The 24,242-nt window shown below is 38.1% G+C and overlaps 1 protein-coding gene across 1 annotated transcript in view; it reads right to left on the reverse strand.

Moving 5' to 3' along the window:
- Positions 1-24,242, reverse strand: part of ZNF407 (zinc finger protein 407) — a 330,523-nt gene that overhangs the window by 90,873 nt on the left and 215,408 nt on the right. Inside the window, exon 9 of the mRNA XM_035896932.1 lies at positions 10,553-10,731. Within this exon, the coding sequence (XP_035752825.1) occupies positions 10,553-10,731 (179 nt within the window). The remainder of the gene's footprint in view (positions 1-10,552; positions 10,732-24,242) is intronic.

Raw genomic sequence — 24,242 nt, forward strand, 5'->3', positions numbered from 1 at the left:
ACTCTTTCAGCAACAATAATTTAAGTTTTTGAGATGTTATTTAAAAAGGGATTGTGACAAACAGTAACTGATTGTTTCCTTCCAATATCTGAGAAGTCCTCTAAACTACACTGCAGAAACCTGTCCAGCAGCCTCGCCTCTGGATGTCTGACACGTCCTGCGCTTCCCACACCCAAGACACTGGGAGTGCACCCCTTTAAACCAGCAGTGTCTTTCATCCCATCGTGCCAGGCTGGACCAGTGACTTGTATTATCTGAAGCCCAAAGTTTTCATTAATGCTCAGGTTCCTATGCAGTTTGTATGAAAATGTCACTTTAAGGTCCCTTTTTACTGTCAGGGAATACTATATGAAAATCATACTACAATGACTCAGAGAATGAAAACATCTGTATTAAATCTGCAGTGGTTTCTTTAGTACAAACCAATTCTTTGACGTTGGGTATTGATGAGCATGTACTCTTTCCAATAAATGCAAGACTTGCATAAAATATCTTAAATTCAGAAGCTGCACTTTCTATCTTCCCATTCAGAAAAAGGGGTTCCCCACTAACTGGCCTGCTGGGAGTTAGGAGATATGATATCTGCCTCCATGTTTTTTTGACATGATACAAGAATTATAGACAGTTGGCATGCGATGTATTTATATGAGATATAGTTTCGTATTACACTTATATGTTCACCAAGAAAGTGAAGCAATCTTTCTTCTGCGAGACTTCTACCTATCTTCATTTCCTTTAGTGCAAACAGTTATAGACAAGCTCCTCTTTGAACTGATAATTTTTTAGAGGTCATTCAGCCCATAATTTCAGGTCCTAGTCACTATCCTGATGGTCCTTCTTAGGAAATTGGACCCAGTGGGAACGTTTTTTCCTTCTGCTTAGTCTATGGGTCAGCATTTTCCTTCCCTTGTACTTCTTAATTCCCTTAAGTGGCAATTATTTAAGGCACAGTTAGAGAAGGTGCAATCTACATTCATCCAATAAAACCTAAATATTAAAAAGGACAGAAAAATCCAGCATGGTTACTAAGGATATATGGGAGAGCATTTAGCATTTGAAAGGTACCAAAGATCTGGTAAATGAAAAGATGGGGAAAATTATGAAGAACTGTTGGAAGTAAAATAGAAATTAGAAGCAGTACAAAAGAACACGTGTTTCAGACAGACAAGGCATCCTACTTACAAAAGGTCAAGATCCAAGATGCCACGTCAAGAAATTAATGGAAAGTCGGTGCAGCATACATTGGATCAATGAAAGCAAACAAAAAGAAAGCCCAAAAGAAATTTTAAAAATCAGCATGGAATGCCAATGATTTGTGATTCATTAGAGCAATTATTGCTGAGGGATCTTTTCCTCACTCATGACCCAAAGTAGTAAAGCACTGAGCACACAACTAACACTTGATTCAGTCCTTCCATACGTAACATTACCCACATTTGTTTCAACACTTTTCTGATTCTGGAATTATTTGCTATTATTTGTGCCATTTTGAGTACTAACCAAAATTTTGTGTAACAAGCAAATAATACTGTTGTGTAATTTTTTTAAAAATTGAAAATTCAGACAAAGACTTGCAAGCAAATCAAAGCAGACTTACAAATGTTAATAATTTAAGTTATTTATCAAGATGACCCTCTTTCAGTGCAGGTGGTTGAGATGTTGGCAGCATCTCACAGAAAGACAAAACTTAAAGTATCCTCTAAATAATGTATGGCCACAGTGAAGGAGACCAAGAGGTGGTGGCATTATGTAGGCAAAATACACTCTGCTATGTCGTTATACTGAAATATAGTGCCCTCTGGTCTTGGAAGTACTGTTAGTTCAAATCTTCAAGAAATGCAATAATTTTTTCATAATTGAAGTGATATTTTAGTTATATTTATTATTTATATTTATTTATAGATATATTTTATATTTTATACAAATAAAAATGATATGTAAATGTTTTGTATTATATATTATTGATACACAGTTATTTTGATTTTTATTTATGTAATATAAATCTATTTCTAGAATGTTGTGTAAAATATAAATTACTTATAATTTATATATGGTTTTTATATATATCATAATCACACATTTTAAATAAACATATTCATATTCTTCTTCAAGTTACATCTTACACCTTACATTTACTTTAACAAAAAAAGAAATTAAGAGCTTTATATTTCTTAGGACTTCAGCATAACTTCCCTGGATGATCCACTAAGAGATCTACTCTTAAAAGAGCTTCTCCTAATAGGAAAACAATTGAAATTTTCAGAGTATAGGACAATTTCCACATAAAAATATCCTGAATCACTCCTATACACGATACAACTTTATTTTTTATTCCTTCTGTAAGCTTCATCTCTTTTTTTTTTTTGTTTGAAAAGTTTTGTTGATGAGCCTGGTTTTTGGTGCTTGGGGGCTTGCCTCAGAATTTTAATACATTGATATTTGAATACTAATATTTCCTTTTATTGTTTATATTTACCACATACATGCATATATATTTTCTAGCAGGATTAAATATTTTTGTCTTTCTAAATGGCTGTTGTGTCTTAAGGGCTTTCTTCTACTTCTGCACTTCAATATTTCAGCCTTGCTTTAAAAGTTTTATGTTAGGATATCCTATTTTTAGCACCAAATAGGCAAAAATATATCTCATTCTCCATGAAGGATGTTTTATCTATTAGTGTAATGAAATAATGGCTTGGAGTAATATTACCTTCTATTCATCGGTGAACCTGACTTCCTGGCTGAGGCAGTAGTCTCCGTGAACACCAGCGGGGATCTGGCACGTGGCTACCAACGTAACGCAAGGGGTTGGGCAAAGCTGATGCCCATCCGAGGGCGTTTTGAGGGCAGATATAAGGTGTGCATTAGGGTTCAACAGAAAATTTGAAAACCGATGAGAGTTTCTGTATTGGCCAGTGCGGCACAGGCCCCTTCCAGGTCAGCTGAATGGTTCCCTGCTATGGAAACCAGGACGCCACAGGGAGGAAGGACAGGAAAGCAGATGCACGCCAGCACCTGGATTAAATGTTTAGACATGGGCAAAGAGAGTCAAGTTGCTCAGGAGTATCAGCTCAACCTGCAAACAAGTAGTTGCCCTGTGACAAGCTGGGATGGTCCTTCAGAAAGGAATGACGACAAGTAGGAAATCCCCAGAGCAGTGGGCTGTGGGCAGAAAGGCATTGGACAGAATGCAAGATCGTGACTGTGAATGCCATTGGTTCTATACACAATGTGAAAAATACTTGCGTGATGGCCCTGCAGCTTAGTACTAACTAGCTGATGGAGAAATGGAGCACAGCATAACAGGCATTATACCTCTACCGATCAGAGGTATTAAGAAGTGTTCTAGACTTCGGTATAGGCAATATTTTCCTTTTCCTTTAAAACTATATTCTGAACATTTTTTCTTCAGTGAAATTCATGGTCTTCACTCTTATCTGAGGATACCATCCACTTAATAGAATATAACTAATATTAATAGTGGTGGGTTTTGCATATTAGATGATGTAATATTTGCATCCAAATATTTCAAAACCTTCTTTCATGTCACTCAGCAGAAATATATGCTGATTGTTCAGGAAAAGCAACTAAGGGACTATGAAAGGAGTCCCTAAGCTCTTCAACAGCAGCAGCAAAAGCTACCTATTACAACAAAGAAAAAATGCTTTCACAACCTCTGGGTTTTTTTCATTTTACTTGCTACCTGGAAAGAACCAAATGCTATGGTCATGACCACCCAGAGAAAGATACTGGCTGTGGAAGCTCTGCTAGGCATATAAAGCCTTCTAATAGAAGACAGCTATAAAAATAATCAAATGACTTAGATTTTAGGTTTTTTTGAACATAGATTAATTTTTCCTGAAACACAATAATATGTAATCTACATAGGTTATAAGGAACGTAGCTTTCTCCTTTACAAACAGAAAATCATTTATACCAGGTTTTTATTTCAAGCACACACTAAAATTATTATTCTTCACAAAAAAGGAAAGGGAGTGTCTGCCAATCAACATGACATGCTATTGAAAGACTGGCACTAATAGCTATGACAAGAGCAAACCTGTTTGAAGCAGAGCTGCTGCTGCCTTTTTTTTTTTTAAGTATACCAGCCATCAAAAATAATGTTTTATCTGACTAGAAACCCAAGCAATATTCTGCTACTGTAAAAGCTTCTACCTGATTTGCCTATACCTAGCAATGACAGATTTTTAACACTTTTTCAAATTACAGCATTTAAAGTATTTTATTTAAACAGTGATAAAGACTAAGAATGTAAGTATTCCGAGAAAAAAATTAAATATGCTTCCAAACAAAACTGTGTATCCATTCTTTGGAGGCTTTACTTAAGGTATGAATTACAAGTTTCCATTATTTCATTGATAAATAACATTCACTGATTTTATATTTTTGTAGTTTGATGAATTCAGAAAGTATAAGAGTAAACAGGTTTTATTACTTTATTTTTTCCAGTTTTTTTCAGATTGGTATTTTCTACTAAAGAGTCAGAAGATGCAAAAGAAAGGACAATAAAAAAAGAGAAAAATTTAAAAGTAGTAAAGCACTTAGGACACTAGTGTAATTGTTATATTATCAGGTTATGTGTGTCCAATTCACATTCTGAATAAGTCTGCAGTTTCCACTTGGTAATACAGTTATACCTTGATAAAATCACACAATAGATCACACCATAACTTTTAGCAATCAATTTTTTCTCCTAATAATTTGATAAATGTAGCTGTCAAGTGGGATAAAGATCACAATTTTATTTGGGATTAACTATTTGAACTTTCAGAATTCCTTTCATGAATATTGCAACTGTTACAACTGATAGGATCACAATTTTGTCCCTTGCTGATGATGTAATCATGCTGCAGGTTGCGAGTACAGCCTTGTTCCTCAAAAGCTAGAGAAACTGAAAGAGAAACATGTGGAGAACACAGCCTTTCAAAAAGTGCGCTTAAAAATGTTTGGAAAAATATTTTTCAAACATGCATAAAAGAGACCTTGCGGTAAACTTTTCTCATCTTCACTGCCCTCTGGAAAGAACTAAAACATCCCCTAACTCTGTTCCCCTAATTTAGAAAAGAAAAGAGCAGGATGTAGGCCCAGCTTAGTGAACAGATGATTAATTGAACTGCATTTTCATCAATTTCAGAACTCAGGAGCCAATAACACAGTAAGGGAACTGCCAACCAAAAGAGTGGAATTTCATAAGGATTCTTCAAACACCTAAAATAAATAAATAAATAAACGTGTGTCCCGATGTATTTTATTAAGGATTTAAAGACATTCCAGAAAGAAACTTATTTCAGGCAAGTGTATCTCTACTCAGGCACAGGTACTTCAGGCTCAAAGAGAATAAGAAACTAGTGTCGATGATGGGAATGTCATCTCTATGGGAAAGAACACTTTGGGGGACTCATATGTCTCCTCAGCTATGCCTTTGCTATCACAACACCTAAGCACTTCAGATTCACAAACACAACCCTCACCAACAGGCTGTAGATTAACACTGTTTTAAGATTTAAGAGCAGAAAGGACTATTAGATAATAGTCTGACTTCTGGTATATCAAAGCCCCTTAAATAACACTTAATTAGTTTTGCAGTGAATGCAGCAACCTTGGGCCCTCCTAAAACCTATCTTCCCGAAAGACATCCAGTCTTCCCAAGGCCCAAAAGAATAGAACAGGGCTAATTTCTTCTGCTAGTTGCTGCCAGAGCTCAATCGACCTCATATTTAAGTGTTTGCACCTTGTTTCTCATTTCAATTTGTCTGACTATGCTTTCAGCAACTGATTTTTCTTAGGCTTTTCTCAGCTAGATTAAGAGTAGCTCATGTCTGATATTTTCTCCCTGTGAAGCAACTCATACACTATAATCAAGTACCTATCTATCATTTTGGTCATGAATTATGTAACTCTTCATGAGCACTAAGCGTTCAATCACCACGTAGGCAGCCAACTGCCAAAACATGATCGTCACGATCTTTGTTCTTTGGATGCCCAACCCCAGAGGCACCTATAATTTTCACAGAGGCACAGGCACACAAAGCTGTACTTCCAAGCATTCTCTGAAACACGTCTCGGCAGCAAGGGGAAGCAGCTCATGCTTTTAGTTCTGTCAGGATCCATAAGAGTAAGTGATCCTCCACTCCTACTCACAGGGCCTAGGGTGGCAGACTCTCTCAGAGCATGCTGGATAACTTGAGTGCTTTGCAAGCATAGCATCACTTTCAAAGCAAAAACAGACTTACCAAAGAGTACGATGAATTGATCTGCCTTCCCTGACTTTTTTTTAAAAGAAAAGACTTCTAAGAAAGATTTTGCATGACTGCTAATTCTACATTAAGTAAAACACCTCCAAATTTTCTGTTTGATGTCTGAAGTGGTTCCCTAAGCACATAGTTGACTGTCGTAATGCCATTTTCAAGAAAAAACTTTGTGCTTTGAACTATGTAGGCATTGCACCTATTTTGCACATGGAGAAACTCAGAGAGCAAGCCCACTCTATCAGTAGCTCGATGAAAAACTGAATTATTCTGATTTCCTAGAGTAGCTCTCATTCTTGGAGATCATGTTCACTTCTAACAGCGCAGCACAGAAATTATACAGAAAAAAAACCAGTATCATTGCATAACTTTCAATATAATCATGAAAACAATAATGAGGAAACTGCTCCTCTTCTCTCTGAAGAGCTTTTTTGCCTTACAGCCAGTTTAGTATCCACACAAGATGGCTATGCACACAGTGAGATGCCGTGGTCTCTGCAGCTATAGGAATAATGGAGATGTCAAGCCACAGATATTACGCTCTTTGGATATAAATAATGCATCATAATAGTATCATAATGTTCATAAGACAAAAGCTCCTAAACAATGAACATTTATTTCAAATTGAAATTATCCCTACCAAGTGATGCTGCTCCAAAGCAGACAAGGCACTGAGAAAGACTGCTGGACTACTGATCCCTTTCAAGTTCAGGCTCAGTTCAACTGAGTATTGAGATGTAGCATCAGTTGGAAGACAAAACATACCCAAGAAACTTGGAAATGTAATGCACACAAGAATTGATCCAAGGATTTCTTCATTTTACTCCAAGACTCGCCATACAGACAAGTCCACAGTGAGCAACTCAGTAAAATTTTCTCCTTCTAAAAAAAATCATCAAAATGATAGTCTTCACCATGATATGACAATTCACTCACTTATTGTATTAATTTTCCATTTGTAATGACAAATTTTCAGATTTGCACATTGATAAAACAAGAATAATATTAATAGCTTCCATTAGAACCAAATTTCCATGACTAAAACATTAACTGCAGAATTCATGAGCTTGCTAGTAAGCCCACTTCTGTTCTACAGAAAATCTGAATCTATATAAAATCTATCAGTGTCTTAAATGTGATTTTTTAAAAGAAAATACATTAACATTGTGGATGTTAAATCATGGGATTTATGGATTTGTTTTTAAACAAAATTTCAATTTCAAAACAGATCTTGAGAAAATGGGATAGAGAATACCAAGAAACAGGTATAAAGTTCTTACAGAACAACACACAATGACATTTCAAAACAGATTTGATGATTTGTATAAAAATTAGAGATTAAACATGTAAATTGGTATTTGAAGTGTAATCTAGCAAATTCAAGCCAAAATTTTACGTGCAGATGCATGTAATATCTCTGTGGGCTTGTGTGCATTAGAAGTCTGCTGTTCAAATGTAGTATGTTTTTTAAATTAAAGACAGAAGTATTCTCTAGATTCTTATGTTTTAAAACATATAATGGTACTTCATAAAGTTTATAAGGAACATAGCTGTACAGTTAAATATCTCCCTCTATGACAGCAAAAAGGGAAAAGAAAGTCTGAAGACGTGGCTTTGTGGCATTTCCATCCATCAATTCCTCACATTATACAGGCTTTCAAAGATACAGGACGGAAAGCGCTACCACCAAAGTCTCGTCCTTACTCATGTAGAAGCTAACTTGTTCTGCCTTCCACCTTCCGCAGCTTCTCATTTAGAAATGCAGCTCCTTACTGCCACTGACCCCATAAAACAGTATATTAGTTGCCAAAGAAAGCTAAATAGAAACTAGTATTAGAACATTATAATATAAAGAGCATTAACTTTGAATTAGAAATCCAACTGATAATCTTAATTTACAGATGGGAGACTTGATTTTTACTCCCAGCCACATCCTAAAGGTACCCCACAGCTCCATTCTTGGCGGGTTGTAGTGAAGGAGTTTCTGACTGGTCCTGCGAAGTGGCTGGAGTTGGCGTCTGTCTCTTTGCCAGTGATAAGACTTAATCTATTTCTATTCTGCTCAAAGAAGCAAAGGGGCTGGCTTTACTGTTACAAAGCAATATTAGAACACAAGAGACAGACAAATATGTTTAAGTTAAAAAAATCAATCTTGTATGACACTTTCATACTCCTATCATCCTAAAGGGTTCTGTGTCGTGTTGTGGATTCTCTGTGTGCAGCCAATGACCAATAAGTAATCAGTAACTGTGAACCAGACACAGAACAAATCTTATTTTGATAAGGGATGTTAGCCAGGGCACAGGAGTTATCCCCTCATTCCTCTAAAAATCTTCACTAAAACCTTTAACTCTCAGATGTCCAGCAGTCAGAAATGGATTGAAAAGAAGAAATGAAAACCCCTTTAATTTAACTCTGATGTGAATGCACAGTTATCACCTAGGTCCTGCTTTAATAGCGTTTCTTCCTGAAAGGAAAATACAGTATCGACCTTTAAGCGATGGGACTATGCAAACAATATTTCAACACACTTTTGTTGTATATCTAGGCTAGCCTGGCAATAATTAGGTGACAGACACTTTTTTCCAGTACTAATATATTTGTACAGTACAAACATTCCCTGTTTAGTGCAAGGGGATTTCTTCAGTATAAGAACGAATGCATAAAAAATAGATATCGTTAGTATAGAACATATTGATGACAGTTTTCCTATGTTGCCAGGACAAGCAAGCTGAATAATTTTAGCCACAGCACGCTGCAATGAGCAATTCATTTACCTAGATATAGCCTTGAACAAGCAATGTGAAAACTTACACAGATTTTGTAATTTTGGAAAAATGTTAGTGATTCTACCCATGTTATATCTACCTGTGTTATGTCTATTGAAAGCATTTTAATTTTTTCATGTTATTTTAGGTGGGATTATTGTAGTAAAAATCCAACAGTGTCTGGATTTAAGCTCCGAGTTGAATATTCATTCACTTTAGTGAGAAATATGGTGAAATGTGATCAGTTTTCTGACCTATTTTGAAGTTGGTCCTCCGCCAACTGGCATTTTGTTTGCACATCCAGATATTATCCACCATATGCTGACATGACATGATGATTGGTTCCAAAATGAAGTGGAATACTTGGCAAATAGAAATATATGGTACAAATAATACACTGCCTCTAGTCAGGAAAGCAAGCAGTCATTTTGAGAAGACTGAGAGGTTTTAAAGTAACTTGAGCATACACACTGCACAGAGCTGAATGAAAGCTCTCTAGGTTGTGTTTTTTTACAGGTACAAAGGTCTCAAAAAAATTATGAGATCAATTCCTTATAGAAGAAGATTCCAACCTGACACAGCAGTACTAATAGTAGTACTTCAATGGAAGATTAATTTGCATCCTAGGGAGAATTTGGCCCACATAGCTTCTTCCTCTGGATTCCCCAAGTCTTTCTTCTCACCATCTGTTCTTTTTTCCCACTGCTCTGACTTGTCTTCCCGCCCAGTGATGTCTAAGTTATCTGCCTCTCCTGAGTTAAGATCACATTTCATTCAAGCTCCAGCCTAATTTTGTATTATTTCTCCTAACCTCTTGCCACTGAGCTTTTATTTTTCTCCTAACTTGATGCTCCCCTTAAACTTCTGCCTTCTATTCTGAACTGTAGAATCTCTACAAAAAATCCTCTCTTGTTCCTAAACAGGAAACACCCCAACTTTTTTCTTTTAATTCCTGTTTCCAAAGCAATGGATTTGTTTTGCATTTCTCCAGTGACTTCCATGTGTGCGCTCTCTAACCTAAACCCTCAAAATGTACCTGCGAGTTACTGGTTGGTCTCTGCTGTTCTACCTTGTAATGTTGAACATTGTCTGCTTTTTTTGTAATGAAATCTAAGAATTTTTAAAGCACTACATTAATTTGCCACTGTATTTCCTAAGGAATTTTGTTTTTCTGTTTTTGGGGAAATAGGGTGGGCAGAGGGACTTAATACAAATGTTAAAAAAAATTCTCTAATAAAAGTTCAACTAGATTTCAAAATGAAGCATCTAAGTAGCATGCACTTCTGATGTTTATGTATTGAACTGCAAGCTTTGCTTGTGAAACATGAACGGATTTCAGTGCTTAATGCATAACCTTCACCCCTTGTGAAAACTTGAAGAGGACTAAGCCCATTTTAGAATCATTTTCTTTTTCAGAATAAATGATAATAACAGCTAGCTTTCATATTGCCATCATTTAAGCATACTCACAGAGAAAAGAGAAGAATTTGTAAGCAAAGGAAAGAATGACCTTACCAGCATGCAAGTACGCCAGGTCAGGATTTTCAATGTCTGGGTGCAGTTCTTTCAGGTGGTTACGAAACTCCACAGGGATATTGGTTCCATAGTCACATTTAGGACAGTTATACATTTTTACTCCTTCATGCTTTCCTGTATGTAAGATGTGTTTACGGATATTTTCAGCACAGTTAGACCTAAAACGTGATGAAAAAAAAAGAAATAAGTTATATAACAATTTATTCCCTACTAGTTGTTCAAATAAAACCTGGTGTTATAACAGAAAATGAGTAGTCATTACTCATTTTTCGCTATCTGCCCAATTTTTGCATCCTCTTAGGTTTTGCACAAATGTTGTCCTTTGCATGAAGGCTCCCAAAACTGTTTCAGGGTAACTGAGCGATACATCTGAACCAGAAGCATTTCAAAATTAACAATTTTTTACATTTGCAAAAGTCTTAGAATTTTTATTTTTCTTGATAGTAGTCAGTGATGGACAGAAATGAAGCAAAAGAGTTTTACTTAGCAAAACTGAAATGTGCACACGCCTATAGCATTCCCAACGGACCTCACATGAACCTTTCCTACACAGTTCCTAGATTCCATAGGAGCTGCTGTGAATGTTTTTTGTAAGGATATTCTACCAACTCTCATTTTACCTTATGAACTGTTCCTAGAAAAAAGGACTGAGATGTTCAAGTTCATACCTTTTTGAAAATACATACAGATTCTGATTTATATTTTAAACACAGCTTTTGTGGAAGGAGTGGAGTTTTCATGCATAAAGATCAGAATACATATACAATTAGCTTTATGCATTTCAAAGAAATGTTTCTAATGATACATTTTTTTAAGAAGTGAATAGAAAAATATCTCCTATTTCTTTTATCCACAGAGATCCATATGACAGTAATTTTTAATTTCCAGTCTTTATAATTTTGCAGTCTTATTCCAAAATTCTTTTACATTAGAATTTCCTACTTATTCAAAGTCTGTGATGAATCCCATGTAAAATACACTGCTACTTCATTTATTTCAATCAGAAATAACCATTATATTTATTCTTGAATCAAAATAATGGGCTGTGTACAATTTTTTTAGACTTTCTTAGTACTGTGCCCTATTAATATTGTCAAACTAAGAACAGAAATTCAGTTTAACTGAAAAAAGTACACTCAAGTGAACTATATAAATACATAATACTTCACAATATTCAGATAAGACAGTAGTATTTTAAGCAACTGATTGTTTACCTGTCACTGTTAGAAATACCACAGTAACAGGCACCTAAAAAAAGGACCCCCAAAATAAACTGGAAATAGCAGCTTGAAGTTCTGTTGGAGTGCTTGTCTCTCCCTTGGAGATGGTCATAGTAAAGCTGATATCTGCCTTACGGTGCTGCCAAAGCTCACCCTCTGTCATGTCCATCTGCTATATACCAGTATAATGATCAGACTCCTGAGAATGTCAGAGAAGACACTTATGTTCACTGAAAAACATGGGAAATATTGTTCCTCGGCATCTTTCAGGATTCAGCCCTTAAAAAATTACAATGGTCATAAATGTTGTTAAAATGAAACATGTATTTTATTAAAAAAAAAAAAAAGGATAGTGTACACCGCAATGAAAGCAGGAGACAATCTGGTAACCTTCTATGATAGGTTATACTTTAAAGGGCAGTGGATTAAAGCAGAGCATACAAATCTGAAATAAAATATCTGTGTCCTTTTAGCTCAGCTCTCATACTATCTTAAGGAAAGATATAAAACTTTTTACTTTGAAATATTTCCGTGAAATACATAAAGGATCTGTGGAAACCTATGTAAGAGTTGTGAAGAAAACCCAGCCTGTTCAAGTCATAAAAGGCCAGTTCTATCTCCTTTGATTCATGATTTGCTCCAACCACTTTAAACAGAGCAATCCCAAAGTCTCATTTATTCAGTCACCAGTAAAAATCTGTGACTAAGCATGCCAACATACTGAATATATTCATCATGGGAAATAAAAATTAAAAAAATACATTTTTCCATGTGACGAGGCCAGGCAGGCTTAATCAGAAATGAGGAATATGAGCTCACAAGGCATTACAAATGGCCTCTCCTATTAGGTTGCAACGCAGCAATTGTAATCATAAGGTAAACCATGAAGGTAACAACTGGCAAATCCAAGCACTTTTGAAGCCAAGTAATACCTTTAAATATGACATGACAAAAATGTACTGCATATAAAATGTTTTTTTAATTATTCAGTGTGCTTTGACTGTCTCTTTTATTAGGAGTGTCCTCCTGAGCACTGTACAAGTATGTTGTTATAGGGCTGACACAAAAAACCCTCACCAAAACTCTGTGTATGTGTGTGCTTACATCACTTCATCTCATGTGACTAAACACAGAGGTTTGTGATTTTAAACAGTACTGTATTTTCATTAAAGCGATGCCACAATAAACACTGAAATAAAATATTATAGTGTTGCAATAGTGATGATAGTTAAGCATTTGACAGGCTTCGTATTAGAAAATTCAATTCCAGGAGTTTATAAACTTTGAGATAAAGATTCCCTTTGTTCTGAAATTTGGCAACATAGAGCCCAGCCCAAAAGAAACTGAGTAAAGTCTTTCTGTTTTTTGAGTTCCACTGTCTGACTTACAGCCACAAACAAATAAACGCAGCTTTCAAGAGGCTAGCCTGTGTTCCAGTAAGGCTAAACCAGAGGTTTCTAAGTTAAATTACTGTTATCATTCCTTAATGTAAGCATGCTTTCATCCTTATGACCCATTTTCCATTTTGAAAATCAAATGTATATGTTTCTGTCAATTTTTCCACACTCTGCTATAACAAGAAGGGCACTCATTAGAGAGGCTTAATTGTCCAAAGCTATAGTCTATGGCTTTGTATTCAAAGCTGATGCAGAGAAGCACAACAGGAATTTTGGTTTTACTTCACATCTCGCAGTGAGTCTTATCAGACGTGAAGAAAGGTTTGAGACTTGATCCAAACCCCACAACAATTCTATTAAAGGAAAGTGGAAGGCCCGTATAGAACTTCCAGTGTCCTGTCAGCGCTATACATGGTGAAAGAGGAGAAGGGACACGTTCCTAAGGCATGTTGCAGATGAAAAGCTCAGCCCATACTTCCTATGCAACAAGCCTGTATGACCTCCTCCATCAAAGATTGATATATTGGGAAGGGCGTGGGCCTGCCTTCCAGTGCACATGTCCAGGAGGGCTCCTACATTTCTGTAAAGGACAGTGCTGTGAAGTAAGGGAGACGGATGGCAAGTTTCTCCTGAGAAATGGAGCTACTGCCTAAGACGAAAGGAAAACCTCTATCTGGAGACAAAAAAGGGCTTTTATCTCTAATGTTCATTGCACAGCAACGTGTTCACATTGCTGTTCTAATTGCACATTTCATGTTGCCAGTAGAAGTCCATTCCTACCAACCAGTTACCTGATTTTCTTTTCTGCTCTCAATAAGTTAAAGGTTGCTGCATATTCGAATACCATAAACTGGAAATGACTTGCCAATTGTAAAATTGTACTTTAATCACTTTAAAACTGTACTTTAATCACAGAATCACAGAATGGTTGAGGTTGGAAGGGACCTCTGGAGGTCTGCTCAAGTAGGGTGACCTAAAGCCAGTTGCCCAGGACCATTTTCTGGCAGCTTTTGAATATCTCCAAGGATGGAGCCTCCCGAGCAACCTGTGCCAGTTCTCAGTCACCCTCACAGTGGAAAAGTGTTTCCTGATGTTCAGAGGGAATGTCCTGTGTTTCAGTTTGTGCCCGTCTCCTCTGGTCCTGCCACTGAGCCTGCCTCCATCTTCTTTATACCCTCTCTTCAGGTATTTGTGCACATTGATGACACCCCCTGAGACTTTTCTCCAGGCTGAATAGTCCCAGCTCTCTCAGCCTTTCCTTATTTGAGAGAGATGCTCCAGTGCCTTCATCATCTTAGAGCCCCTTTGCTAGACTCTCTTAAGTATGTCCATGTGTCTCTGGTCTCTCTAGGGAGACCAGAACCGGACCCAGCACTCCAGGTGTGGCCTTACCAGTCCTGAGTAGAGGGGAAGGATCACCTCCCTTGACCTACTGGCAGTAATCCTCCCAAGGCAGCCCAGGATACAGTTAACTTTCTTTGCTGCAAGGGCGTGTTGGTGCTCATGCTCAACTTGGTGTCCGCCAGGAACCCAGGTCTTTTTCTGCAAAGCTACTTTCCAGCTGGTCAGCCCCCAGCATATATTGGTGCATGGAGTTGTTCCTCCCCAGGTGCAGAACTTGGCATTTCCCCTTGTTGAACTATATGAGGTTCCTCTCAACCCATTTCTCCAGCCTCTTGAGGTCCCTCTGCAGCATGACCCTCTGGTGTATCAGCCACCCTTCCCAGTTTTTTGTCATCTGCAAACTTGCTGAGGGTACACTCTGCCCCATCATCCAGATCATTACTGAAGATGTTGAAAAGGACTGGACCCAATTCTGACCCCTGGGGTAAACTGCTAGTTACTGGCCTCCAGCAAGACTTCATGCTACTGATCACCACCCTCTGGGCCCAGCTGTTCAATATGAACAATGTATCCAAAAAAATTTAAGTTACTTTTGATGTCATTGTCACTTTGTGAGCAAATCTCAGGATACTGATTACCTAGATAGGAACAGGATACCACAGCAAAAAAAGCTGGGTAGGTATTACAACAGTGAATAATACTCAGCTTTCAATGGACATCTCCAGTGGCACCCTACTACAATGGATCCTAAAGCAAACTTCCTTATTCCAGGGATGAGAACAAAACAGTTTATTCAAGTTTTCAGTGGTGACTGTGCTTGCACTGGCGTCATCCATAGAATGACAAGGAAGCCCAGTGCCACATGCCACAACCCTCTGCACCCTCGTCTGCTTCTTAGCAGCTTGTATGTGCTTTGCTGGGAGAGTGGAATAAAGTGGAAGGTTAGGAGTAGCATAAAATACCCAGATTTTTTGTTAGTGCGAGGAGCTGTTGCCTTTGTTTACTTTGTCTTCCCTCTCCCATCCTTATACGTATCAGTTCTGTTACCAAAAAAATAGGCCTTGCGCTAAGAGCAAAAACCAGAGTGCCTGGTCTACAGAACGCTCGGAAAATACACGCTCCTGGTGCACAGGGCAAAAGTTCTCATAACTGCCTTCCTCCCTAAGCCAGAAAATACTATCGCTCCTCTAGCCCCTAAAAGTAATATATAACTCTGCCCCTGTGAAGACATTTTCTCAGTTGCATTGGTTAGCTATGGTGTGCCACTGACCGGATTCCTCAGCAAAGCTAGGTCTAGCCCATTGAAAACAGCAGCACTGTTCAGGATTCTGGGATGGCAGAGATGTGCACTTTGCAGGAGGCAGAGGTGGGAGTTCAAAGCCAGCAGCAGGGAAACAGGCGAGGAAGGACGAGCCCTGGAGCAAGTTTGTGCCAGGTGGGGAATTGTCACGAAGGACCCATCATCTCCTCCTCCTCCTCTCCCACCTTGCAGTCCTCAGCCAGCCTGTCGGTCTCACCAGCAAGCGGTACCAGGGATTAGGGGACCCCTTCCCCACGCAGAGAGGCTCAGCCCTGGCCTCGTGGCTGGATGCAGGGGGTCGCTCCCTGCCCTCCTCCCAGCCGGCAGCACTGGTATAAGCAGCCCATGTAAACAGGGGGATTTGGTAGCTAACGGCTGCGGCTGCCCTACACCAGAGCTGTTTGCTGTCCTTATCTTTTTACATGGCATTTTGGGTAAAAATCATGAAGTAAGAGAAATTCACAAAATATCTTCTGTTAATTCTAAATTTGCCCATGCAGAATAGGAATGCTTCTATATTTTCTAAGGGTTTTGTACATGAGAATACATTAGCATTGTATTCAACAGCTAAATGAAATGTAGCAGGAAGCAACCTATTTTTATTAAGATGTTTTACTAATAGGGAACTGAAATTAGAACACTCTTCCATTATGCAGTGCCTGACATTTTCAGAAAGATGCTTACTGCAAGACATGGAAATGGAAGGTTTCAGAGGTGCAAATGAGGCAAAATGTTAATTATCTAGCCCACTAAGTTTTAAAAATTTTAGCACCTTGTAGGGCTCTTATTTGCACAAAATAAACCTTTTTCAAAAGGTTTTCTCCAGGACATTAGGTACAAACATCCTCTTTCTGCAGAGAAATACATAGAAACTAATGGACTTCTGGCAGCTCCATGGATGTCACTATTTACAACATAAAACCACACACAGTGATACAGCCGACAGATTGAAAAGTTTTCTATTTTCCCCCTGTTCATCAGTGTGAATCAAGCTCACTCTCATATGGAGAGCACTCTGAAGGTCTTCTGCAAGAAGTACACAGAAATTGGACTATTTTGACTGAAAAACAGCAAAGTCCCCAGGTACTTTCTTCCAGAAATAAAAGCAGTTATGATGAAAGCAAACTTCTCATGAAAGCAGTATGTATCATCATAGATTCTTAACCTCACTTATTCACCAAAAATTTGCTGGGGTTTCTTTCACAGAAAATACCATCTAACTTGGAAAACTGTCTCTAAATCAAAACTGTCATAATGTAATTACGCTAAAAAAGATGAGCCACAGATTTTTTAGAAACCCAAAGTCATATGGAACATTTAGCTTGATCTCACGGATAGTAGAGTTCATAAAAGTTTACCCAGTCATTCATTCCTCAAACCCTAACTACTCTTTTTGGTACTAAACCATGATTTTCAGAGACACACTGAAATCCGATGGAAAGCAACAGGGAACCCACTGTAATCATAAGCAAACAACTCTGCAGTTGATCACTCCGACTTTGACAAACTTGCATATTTCTCATATTCCTGCATCAAGCTAATAGTGTTACATTTCCAGCACATGTTGCTCAGCTGAAGAATCCTCTGCTATCTGGACCTCTAGTGGATGAGCTACAGAGACCCAGTTCCTTTAACCTCACTTTGGGAAATCATTGGATTTTTCCTAAACTCTTTTTGATTGTCAACATTGCTTTAAACTTTGAGAACTAGAGCGTGTTTCACATTAGTGCTGCATACAAGGATGCCATGTCTTCCCCCACGCTCAGCGTTCTCCAGTTCTAGCCAGGAGTTCTGGGAGCCTCCTGGATACTCAAGCTTAATCTCTATTTCTGTTTTTAAAATAAACAAACTCATTGCCAGTTAACGTGAACTAGCTGCAACAGTATACACAACCTGCATATACCACTGGCACTCAGTTCAGACCACAAGTTTAAAAATTAAAGCACTGGCTTACCTCCTCAGTGCAACAGGTCTACACAGTATTGCACAACAAATAATAAAAAATAGCAAAATATCATGGCTAAAAATACATTCTGAAATAAAACTGTAATTATTGTTACAATTAACACACATATAGAAAATATATATGTGCATATATATACGAGAGACGCACAGCACATTTTTTCAGTCTTATTACTAGCAGGCACCTGGGTTACTTTTCCCTTGGAAAGCAAAAATTCTACCTTTTATTTAGGTTTTAAATGACTAGGGAAACAATCACAGAAATACAAGTGCTGGCGCTCTGTGACTGACCTCGATTATCAGGTGACTTATGATATTATTGCCAGAATTAGCAGCATACAGCTGCATGGGAACTCAGGAGGTCAATCACGATGTATCCGGTGCCTGCTCAGTTCTGCCTATGCCACTGCTGGCAAACATCTCTCTCTGCTATTCACAAAGACCTCTGGTGGACAGTGGCAACAAACTGCTGGGGAACAGCAACATCTTTACCACAATAGCTGTTTCTGCAGTGAACATTTGCCCACAGCTGATGCTTTTCAACCATAGCAAGCTAAGAGGACCGACGTACACAACCACGGTGTCGTAAAAACGCATGTCCTACAATCTGGTGGCCACGTGTATTGCCATGTTTTACATGTACTGCCATGTATTGCATGTATTGCCACTCAGAAAATATGAAGTAGCCCATAAAAGAGAGTACATTACATTTACATGTTTTAATGAGATTTTATGATACAGTCAGTTTCACAAAGAAAATAATAAAAACGTATTTGGGATTTATTCTGACAGTATTATAGTAACACCCAGGGATAATAATCGTAATGTTTTCTGCTTTTCTACATTTATAGCTTTGCATTTTTTTCTGTAATGATCTATTTGTTATGACATACAGTATGTGTGACAGATGTCCAATGCTGGCTGCTAAAAAGTAGCAGAGCCCTGTAGGGAAGCAGCAAAAACTTGTGCGTCAGCACTGAAAATGATGGAAGATTGATAATTACTGCTTGTGTCTCTGCTCCATTCAGCAGCCTAGCATGTCCAAATTGTCATCTGGCCACAGATCTACCACTATATTTACAATGTATTGGAATAAAAATTCCCAATTTCAAGTAATTGATCATGACAAATACATGTGATACAAGTTGTTGATTACAATAGCCAAATGCAGGCTTTTAAAGGCAAATTCAGGGTAATTAGAGATTCTGAAGGGAAATAAGAAGTGATGTACTCTAGTCTTGCTTGCCTCTGAGGAATCTGTAAAGCCAATTACAACCCTGTACAGTGAACAACCACCAAAGTATAAAGACATTGCTGGCATCTAGACCTACTCATGAATTTTCAGTCAGAATATTTTCTCAAAAAAAAAAAAAATTAGTTCACAACACACTTCACAACATAAAAACCCCCTGATTTTTGCAGAAAAAAATTTCAGATTCCCAGGAAATAATGGCTTGCTGCCTTAAATGCTTCCATTAATTCTGCTTTCTACAGGAAGAAAAGTTAAAAAAAGAGGAACCTTTTAGACAGAAACCTGCAAATTACGTGCAAACTACTAGACTTGGGAGGAGCAGGTGGAAAGGGTGCAGAGAGGCAAGGAGATGTGCCTCAGCTCTCGACCTGGGCTGTGGTCGCCACCACTCCCGGAGGAGCCATGCAGAGCTGGACTGCTCAGCTCCTTAGTCTGCCAAGCAGCTCTTTGGAGAGAACCACAGAGTTTCCTTCTAGAGAAAAAAAAAGGCAAAACCAAAAAAAAAAGCATTTTGTCACAGGACTGATCCGCTACTGAAAACTCTCCATAACGTTTGCTAGGGCTCCTGGCTTCCGCCTCGCTGCAGGCAGAGTGGGGTCCGTAATGGCCCGGCTCAAGGGCCCTCCGGATCTGCCTGCCTGCAGCGTGAGGGATGCAGAGGTCTGCTGTGCACAGCGCGCTGCTGCACCGTGTCAGCCAAGGTTTAAGTGGCAGAAATAGCAGGTGGAGTTCATCTATTTCACAGTAACTGAGAATAATCACTCCATTGTTCGTGGGCTTCCTCCCTCCCCCTTTCCTTTCTTGTTGGAGCAGATGGCATAGAAGAGAAGTTGGTCTGAGAAACAGCATCTCTGCAGTGGTGTAAGGATGGAGACCGGGCTTTAAGTATCATAGGCCCCGATTTAGCAAGGTACTTACGCACTTGTGCAGCTTAAGCACAAGCAGCCCCATTGACATCAAAAGAATGACTCACAAGCTTAAATTTATGTACATGATCAAATACCTTGCTGAAACGAGGCCACGGAAAGCATCCATTTTTTAAAAAAGCTAGGATGAATTTAATTGAAGACACACTTTTCCTTTCAATATCTTTTTTTTCCCTATTGTACTTCTTTTAATGACCACATAAAGTAACTGAACAATTCTGTGGAGTCTGTTTGTATATCCTCAGGAACTCATAAAGTCATTTCACAAATATAAAAGTGCAGATGGAGCCTAAGAAAGGGTGTGGAGTCTATAGGCGGCACAAGATGAAACTGGACTCCTAATGTTGCTGCAGTCAGAAATGATAGACACAGACCCTAAAGGCTGCCTGTCAATCTCAGATGCAGATGGCACTTCTTCCAACTGGCCTTTGTGTCAGTTCCTTCAGCCATTTTAGTGACAACACGGCTCCCTAGAGGGCAGATCCTGTTGCTTTGCAGCCTGGATTCTTACCCAGGGCACTGTGGTCTGTATGATCTCTGCTCAGAGTAGGTTTTTTTAATGCTAATAAATTGCCTCTTCTTGCCCTATCCCAGCCCCCCCCTCCACCCCCCCCAAAAAAGCAAAAAGAGAAGGTCATTTTCTTCCTCATTTCAAACATTCCGATTTATCAGCGGAATAAGCATTAATTGTCTGAAAGATTCACTTTTGTTATGCATGCCAAAAGTATATATAAAATCCCTGCTAATAAAATTTGCAGATGACACTGTAATTGGTAGCATGATTAATAATGATGACACCGCAGTCACACAGAGCTAGCACAACTGTTTCACAAGCTAGGCCTGTTCAATCAAAACGTGTATACATACAACTACAACGTTTGGTCTCACACCTGTGCACAACGCATGCAAGTAACTCACAGAACGTGATAATGCTATGAAAAGCTGTGACACTGAAAATGGTTTAGGGATTAGGAGACCAGCGGTTTAATGTGAGTGTCCAGTGTGATGCTCTAAGCAGAAAGGTCCCATGTCATCTTCAGATGCATAAGCAAGGAAGTAGCAAGCAAATGGAAGGATGTAATGTTCTTTTTATGACACCGGAGAAACTAATTCTAGAATATGTGCTTCCTGCATTACTGCCCTCATTTTAAAAAGGAAACAAACAGTGAAAAAATTGTTATAAATAGAAACTTAAGTTAAGGAGGAAAAAAACTCCAAACGTTTGAATTAAAAAATCTCTGTTTCGCTTATTACATTTGAGCTTGGGTCATGACTAACTTAACAGGGAATAAATGAGTGATTAAGGGACACCTTAACTTAAAGAAAACCTGTAACAAAACCAAAACCAATGACTACAAGTTACAGTCAAATTCAAATGAGCAATAAAGCACAATTTCTTCAGCACTTACAGCAATTAACCTTTCACACAAGAGGAGTGGGTTCTCCAACTTTGGACGTTTTCAGATCAAACCTGAATGTCTTTCTAGACAATAAAATTTAGTCAAACGCATGAGGCTCAGTACAGAGCAAATTGGAAAAAAAACTATGCAGTTTGTTTTATGCAGAAGGTCAGACTAGCTGAGCTTAAGGCTTTTTCCGGGCTCAAAGTCTACAAGAAGTACAGTTTAAGTCTGAAAAATGTCATTGTGAGGTCAGACATTTATTGTGTTTCCATGATGTCATGGAAATTTGTTCAGTCTGCAATTTAAAATATATTCTTCCTGGCTGTCAATACTGCAAAACCATCTTAGGTTCTGAAAGTCACATTTCGTTCTTTAGTTGGAGGCATGATTGATTATCTGGTCTAAAATCTGCCTTGAAAGTATATATCGGAGAAACATCATTCTCTTCAGATTATGTCCTCATAATGCCATTGTCTGCACAAATATAAGTAAATGCAACATTTGGCTCTGTACTTTGAGCTTACTTCACAGTCATCATTCACCCCAGGAAAACTGGTTTTAAGAGCAGGGAGCAAGCAAAGCTTAATTTTTGTGCCTACAAGAGTACATTTGCCTAAGAGGACGCCCTGCTGCTCAGTAAGAAATTGCAGTTTTCATGTAGCTAGGTTTTCACAGTAGACCTACACATCAAGTTCAATGTGCTGTGTGCTTCACCAAGAGATACTGAAATGGAATACTGTTGAATGAAAGCACTGAACTATGTATTTGACTTATCTAGCATACCTAGTGCATATATGCAGAGTGAAATGTATAAAATAGTTTCTAGCACTTCCACTTCAGACTATTCAAAGTCCCAGACAAGCCGTACTGTAAAAGTATTAGCTTAAAATTAGACCACCCAGAACAGATAAATTATTACTGTTCTTTCAACTATACACAATTATTTCTAAATATTTGACACAGTAACTTAACTAGACGAGAAATCAGGGCAACACTGTAAAGCTACTGATTGAGAAGAATAGGAACTGCCTGAGTGGTATTGCTTCAAAAAGCTGATCTAGTACCCAAGAAGAAAAAAAAATTTAAACACCAGGGAAAAGCCTTCTGAATGCCAATGAAATTCTGTCCTATTGAGGAATTTTATAGACCAATGCCACATAAATTGTCCTATGATCATGTATGCAAAGGTTCTGTCTGAAAGAAAAAAAAAACATAAAAATAAACTCCATCATATTACATGAAAATAAACTACTTTCATTTAGTATAGATGGTGTTATGGACTTGCCTCTTTTCCCACAGAGGGTTAACATGAAGACAGGCAAAAATGGTAAAATATGAAACTTGTTCTTTGGCTTCATCTTTCACATTCCTGTATCATACTACAGCAGAAACTAATGAACTTGCACATCTTCGAAAGCCCTTTTGCATGCTTCTTCCTTCACCCTTAACTCTGATCCTTGCGGATCTTCCCTGATGTGTGTGCCAATTTTACTGGTATAATATGTGCACTTTTATTAGTTGTGTTCTGATGATTTCTACTGAGAGATACTTAAAGCTTATACAAGTCAAAAACTATTTTATCACTTCTGAAGAAAACTAATAGGGCAGAGTCACAGAATGATAAGAGAGAGAGAGACCACTGAATTTATTTAATAATCCATGTCCATTTCACAAAAATGGCCTGTGTAATCCTTTTAAAAATAATAACCTGTTCATTTCAGACCTTGCACAATGCTTCTCTTTGTCCCTTGTAAGTCTCTCAAATGTCTTATTTTAAAGGAATATATAGTACTCCCGGAAGACATTTTCCCATTTCTATTCTCTTCAACTCCTGTGAGCCCTTGTTCTGTGTGATAAGGCAATCTCCTTCGGGATCTGAGCTGTGTAGTTTCGCACCACGAGTGACAAGGACTCGACTTGAATAACTGCTGTGCGCAGGTTGTAATTATGTCAGCTGGAGTGTTGAACAAGGGGACTGATTAATGTGAGCCCCAGCCCAGGCACAGTCCCTATCAAAACCTTCGTGCAGGCCAGCAGTGGGGATGGGTTAAAGCAGAAAGACAAAACATGCTGTATCGTCCATGATAGATGAATTGCTCCAACAGTCTTCAGGCAGATGTTCCAGGACAGTATAATATACAATTACTCTGCCTTATCACCTTCCCAGGGACAATAAAGCTTCCTCCTTCTATAGCTCATGTGAGTGAAGGCAAAATTAGTTTTACTTTTACAACACTGACTCACTTATCATGTTGCCTTGATTGTGCTTTTACAGCTAAAGAAAACATATATTCCACTCTTAAACAAAAAAAAAAAAAAAACACCACCAAAAACCCCTTGCACTTCTCACCTTTTATATAAACCTAAATGATTCCTTTGGATCTATTTTGCATCATAGTAATACAGTCCTTAAAGGGCTAATTCAGTACGTTATTCTAAGGAACACAACTAACTTCAGAACAACTGGACCTATTCATAGGCATAATGTCATATGTATGTATACAAAGGTACATTACTAAAACAAGTCAGAATGCATAGATAATTAAAAATACACAGGTTTCATACAAAAGATGCCTATGTGAATACCATGCCCTTAGTGACTATTCTAACTAAGCACTCATTCTAAAAATATCACAGTACTCTTGTAAAACAATTCTTTGACAAGTCATGAATCCGCATACCCCTTTAAAGGCCACAAGAGTTTACTGTGTAACTATTATAAATAATCCAAGTATTTTCCAAAAAGTAAACATAAATTAATAGTAGAAATTTAGGAAGAAAACTATATACTTGTATTTGTTTCCTTTTTGTTACCAGATGTATGCAGATTTCTTCTGCTGCTGGAAGTAGTCTGCATGTTCCAGG

This window comes from Egretta garzetta, unplaced genomic scaffold, assembly GCF_000687185.1.
Source record: "Egretta garzetta isolate BGI_Z169 unplaced genomic scaffold, ASM68718v1 scaffold126, whole genome shotgun sequence".
NCBI lineage: Eukaryota > Metazoa > Chordata > Aves > Pelecaniformes > Ardeidae > Egretta > Egretta garzetta.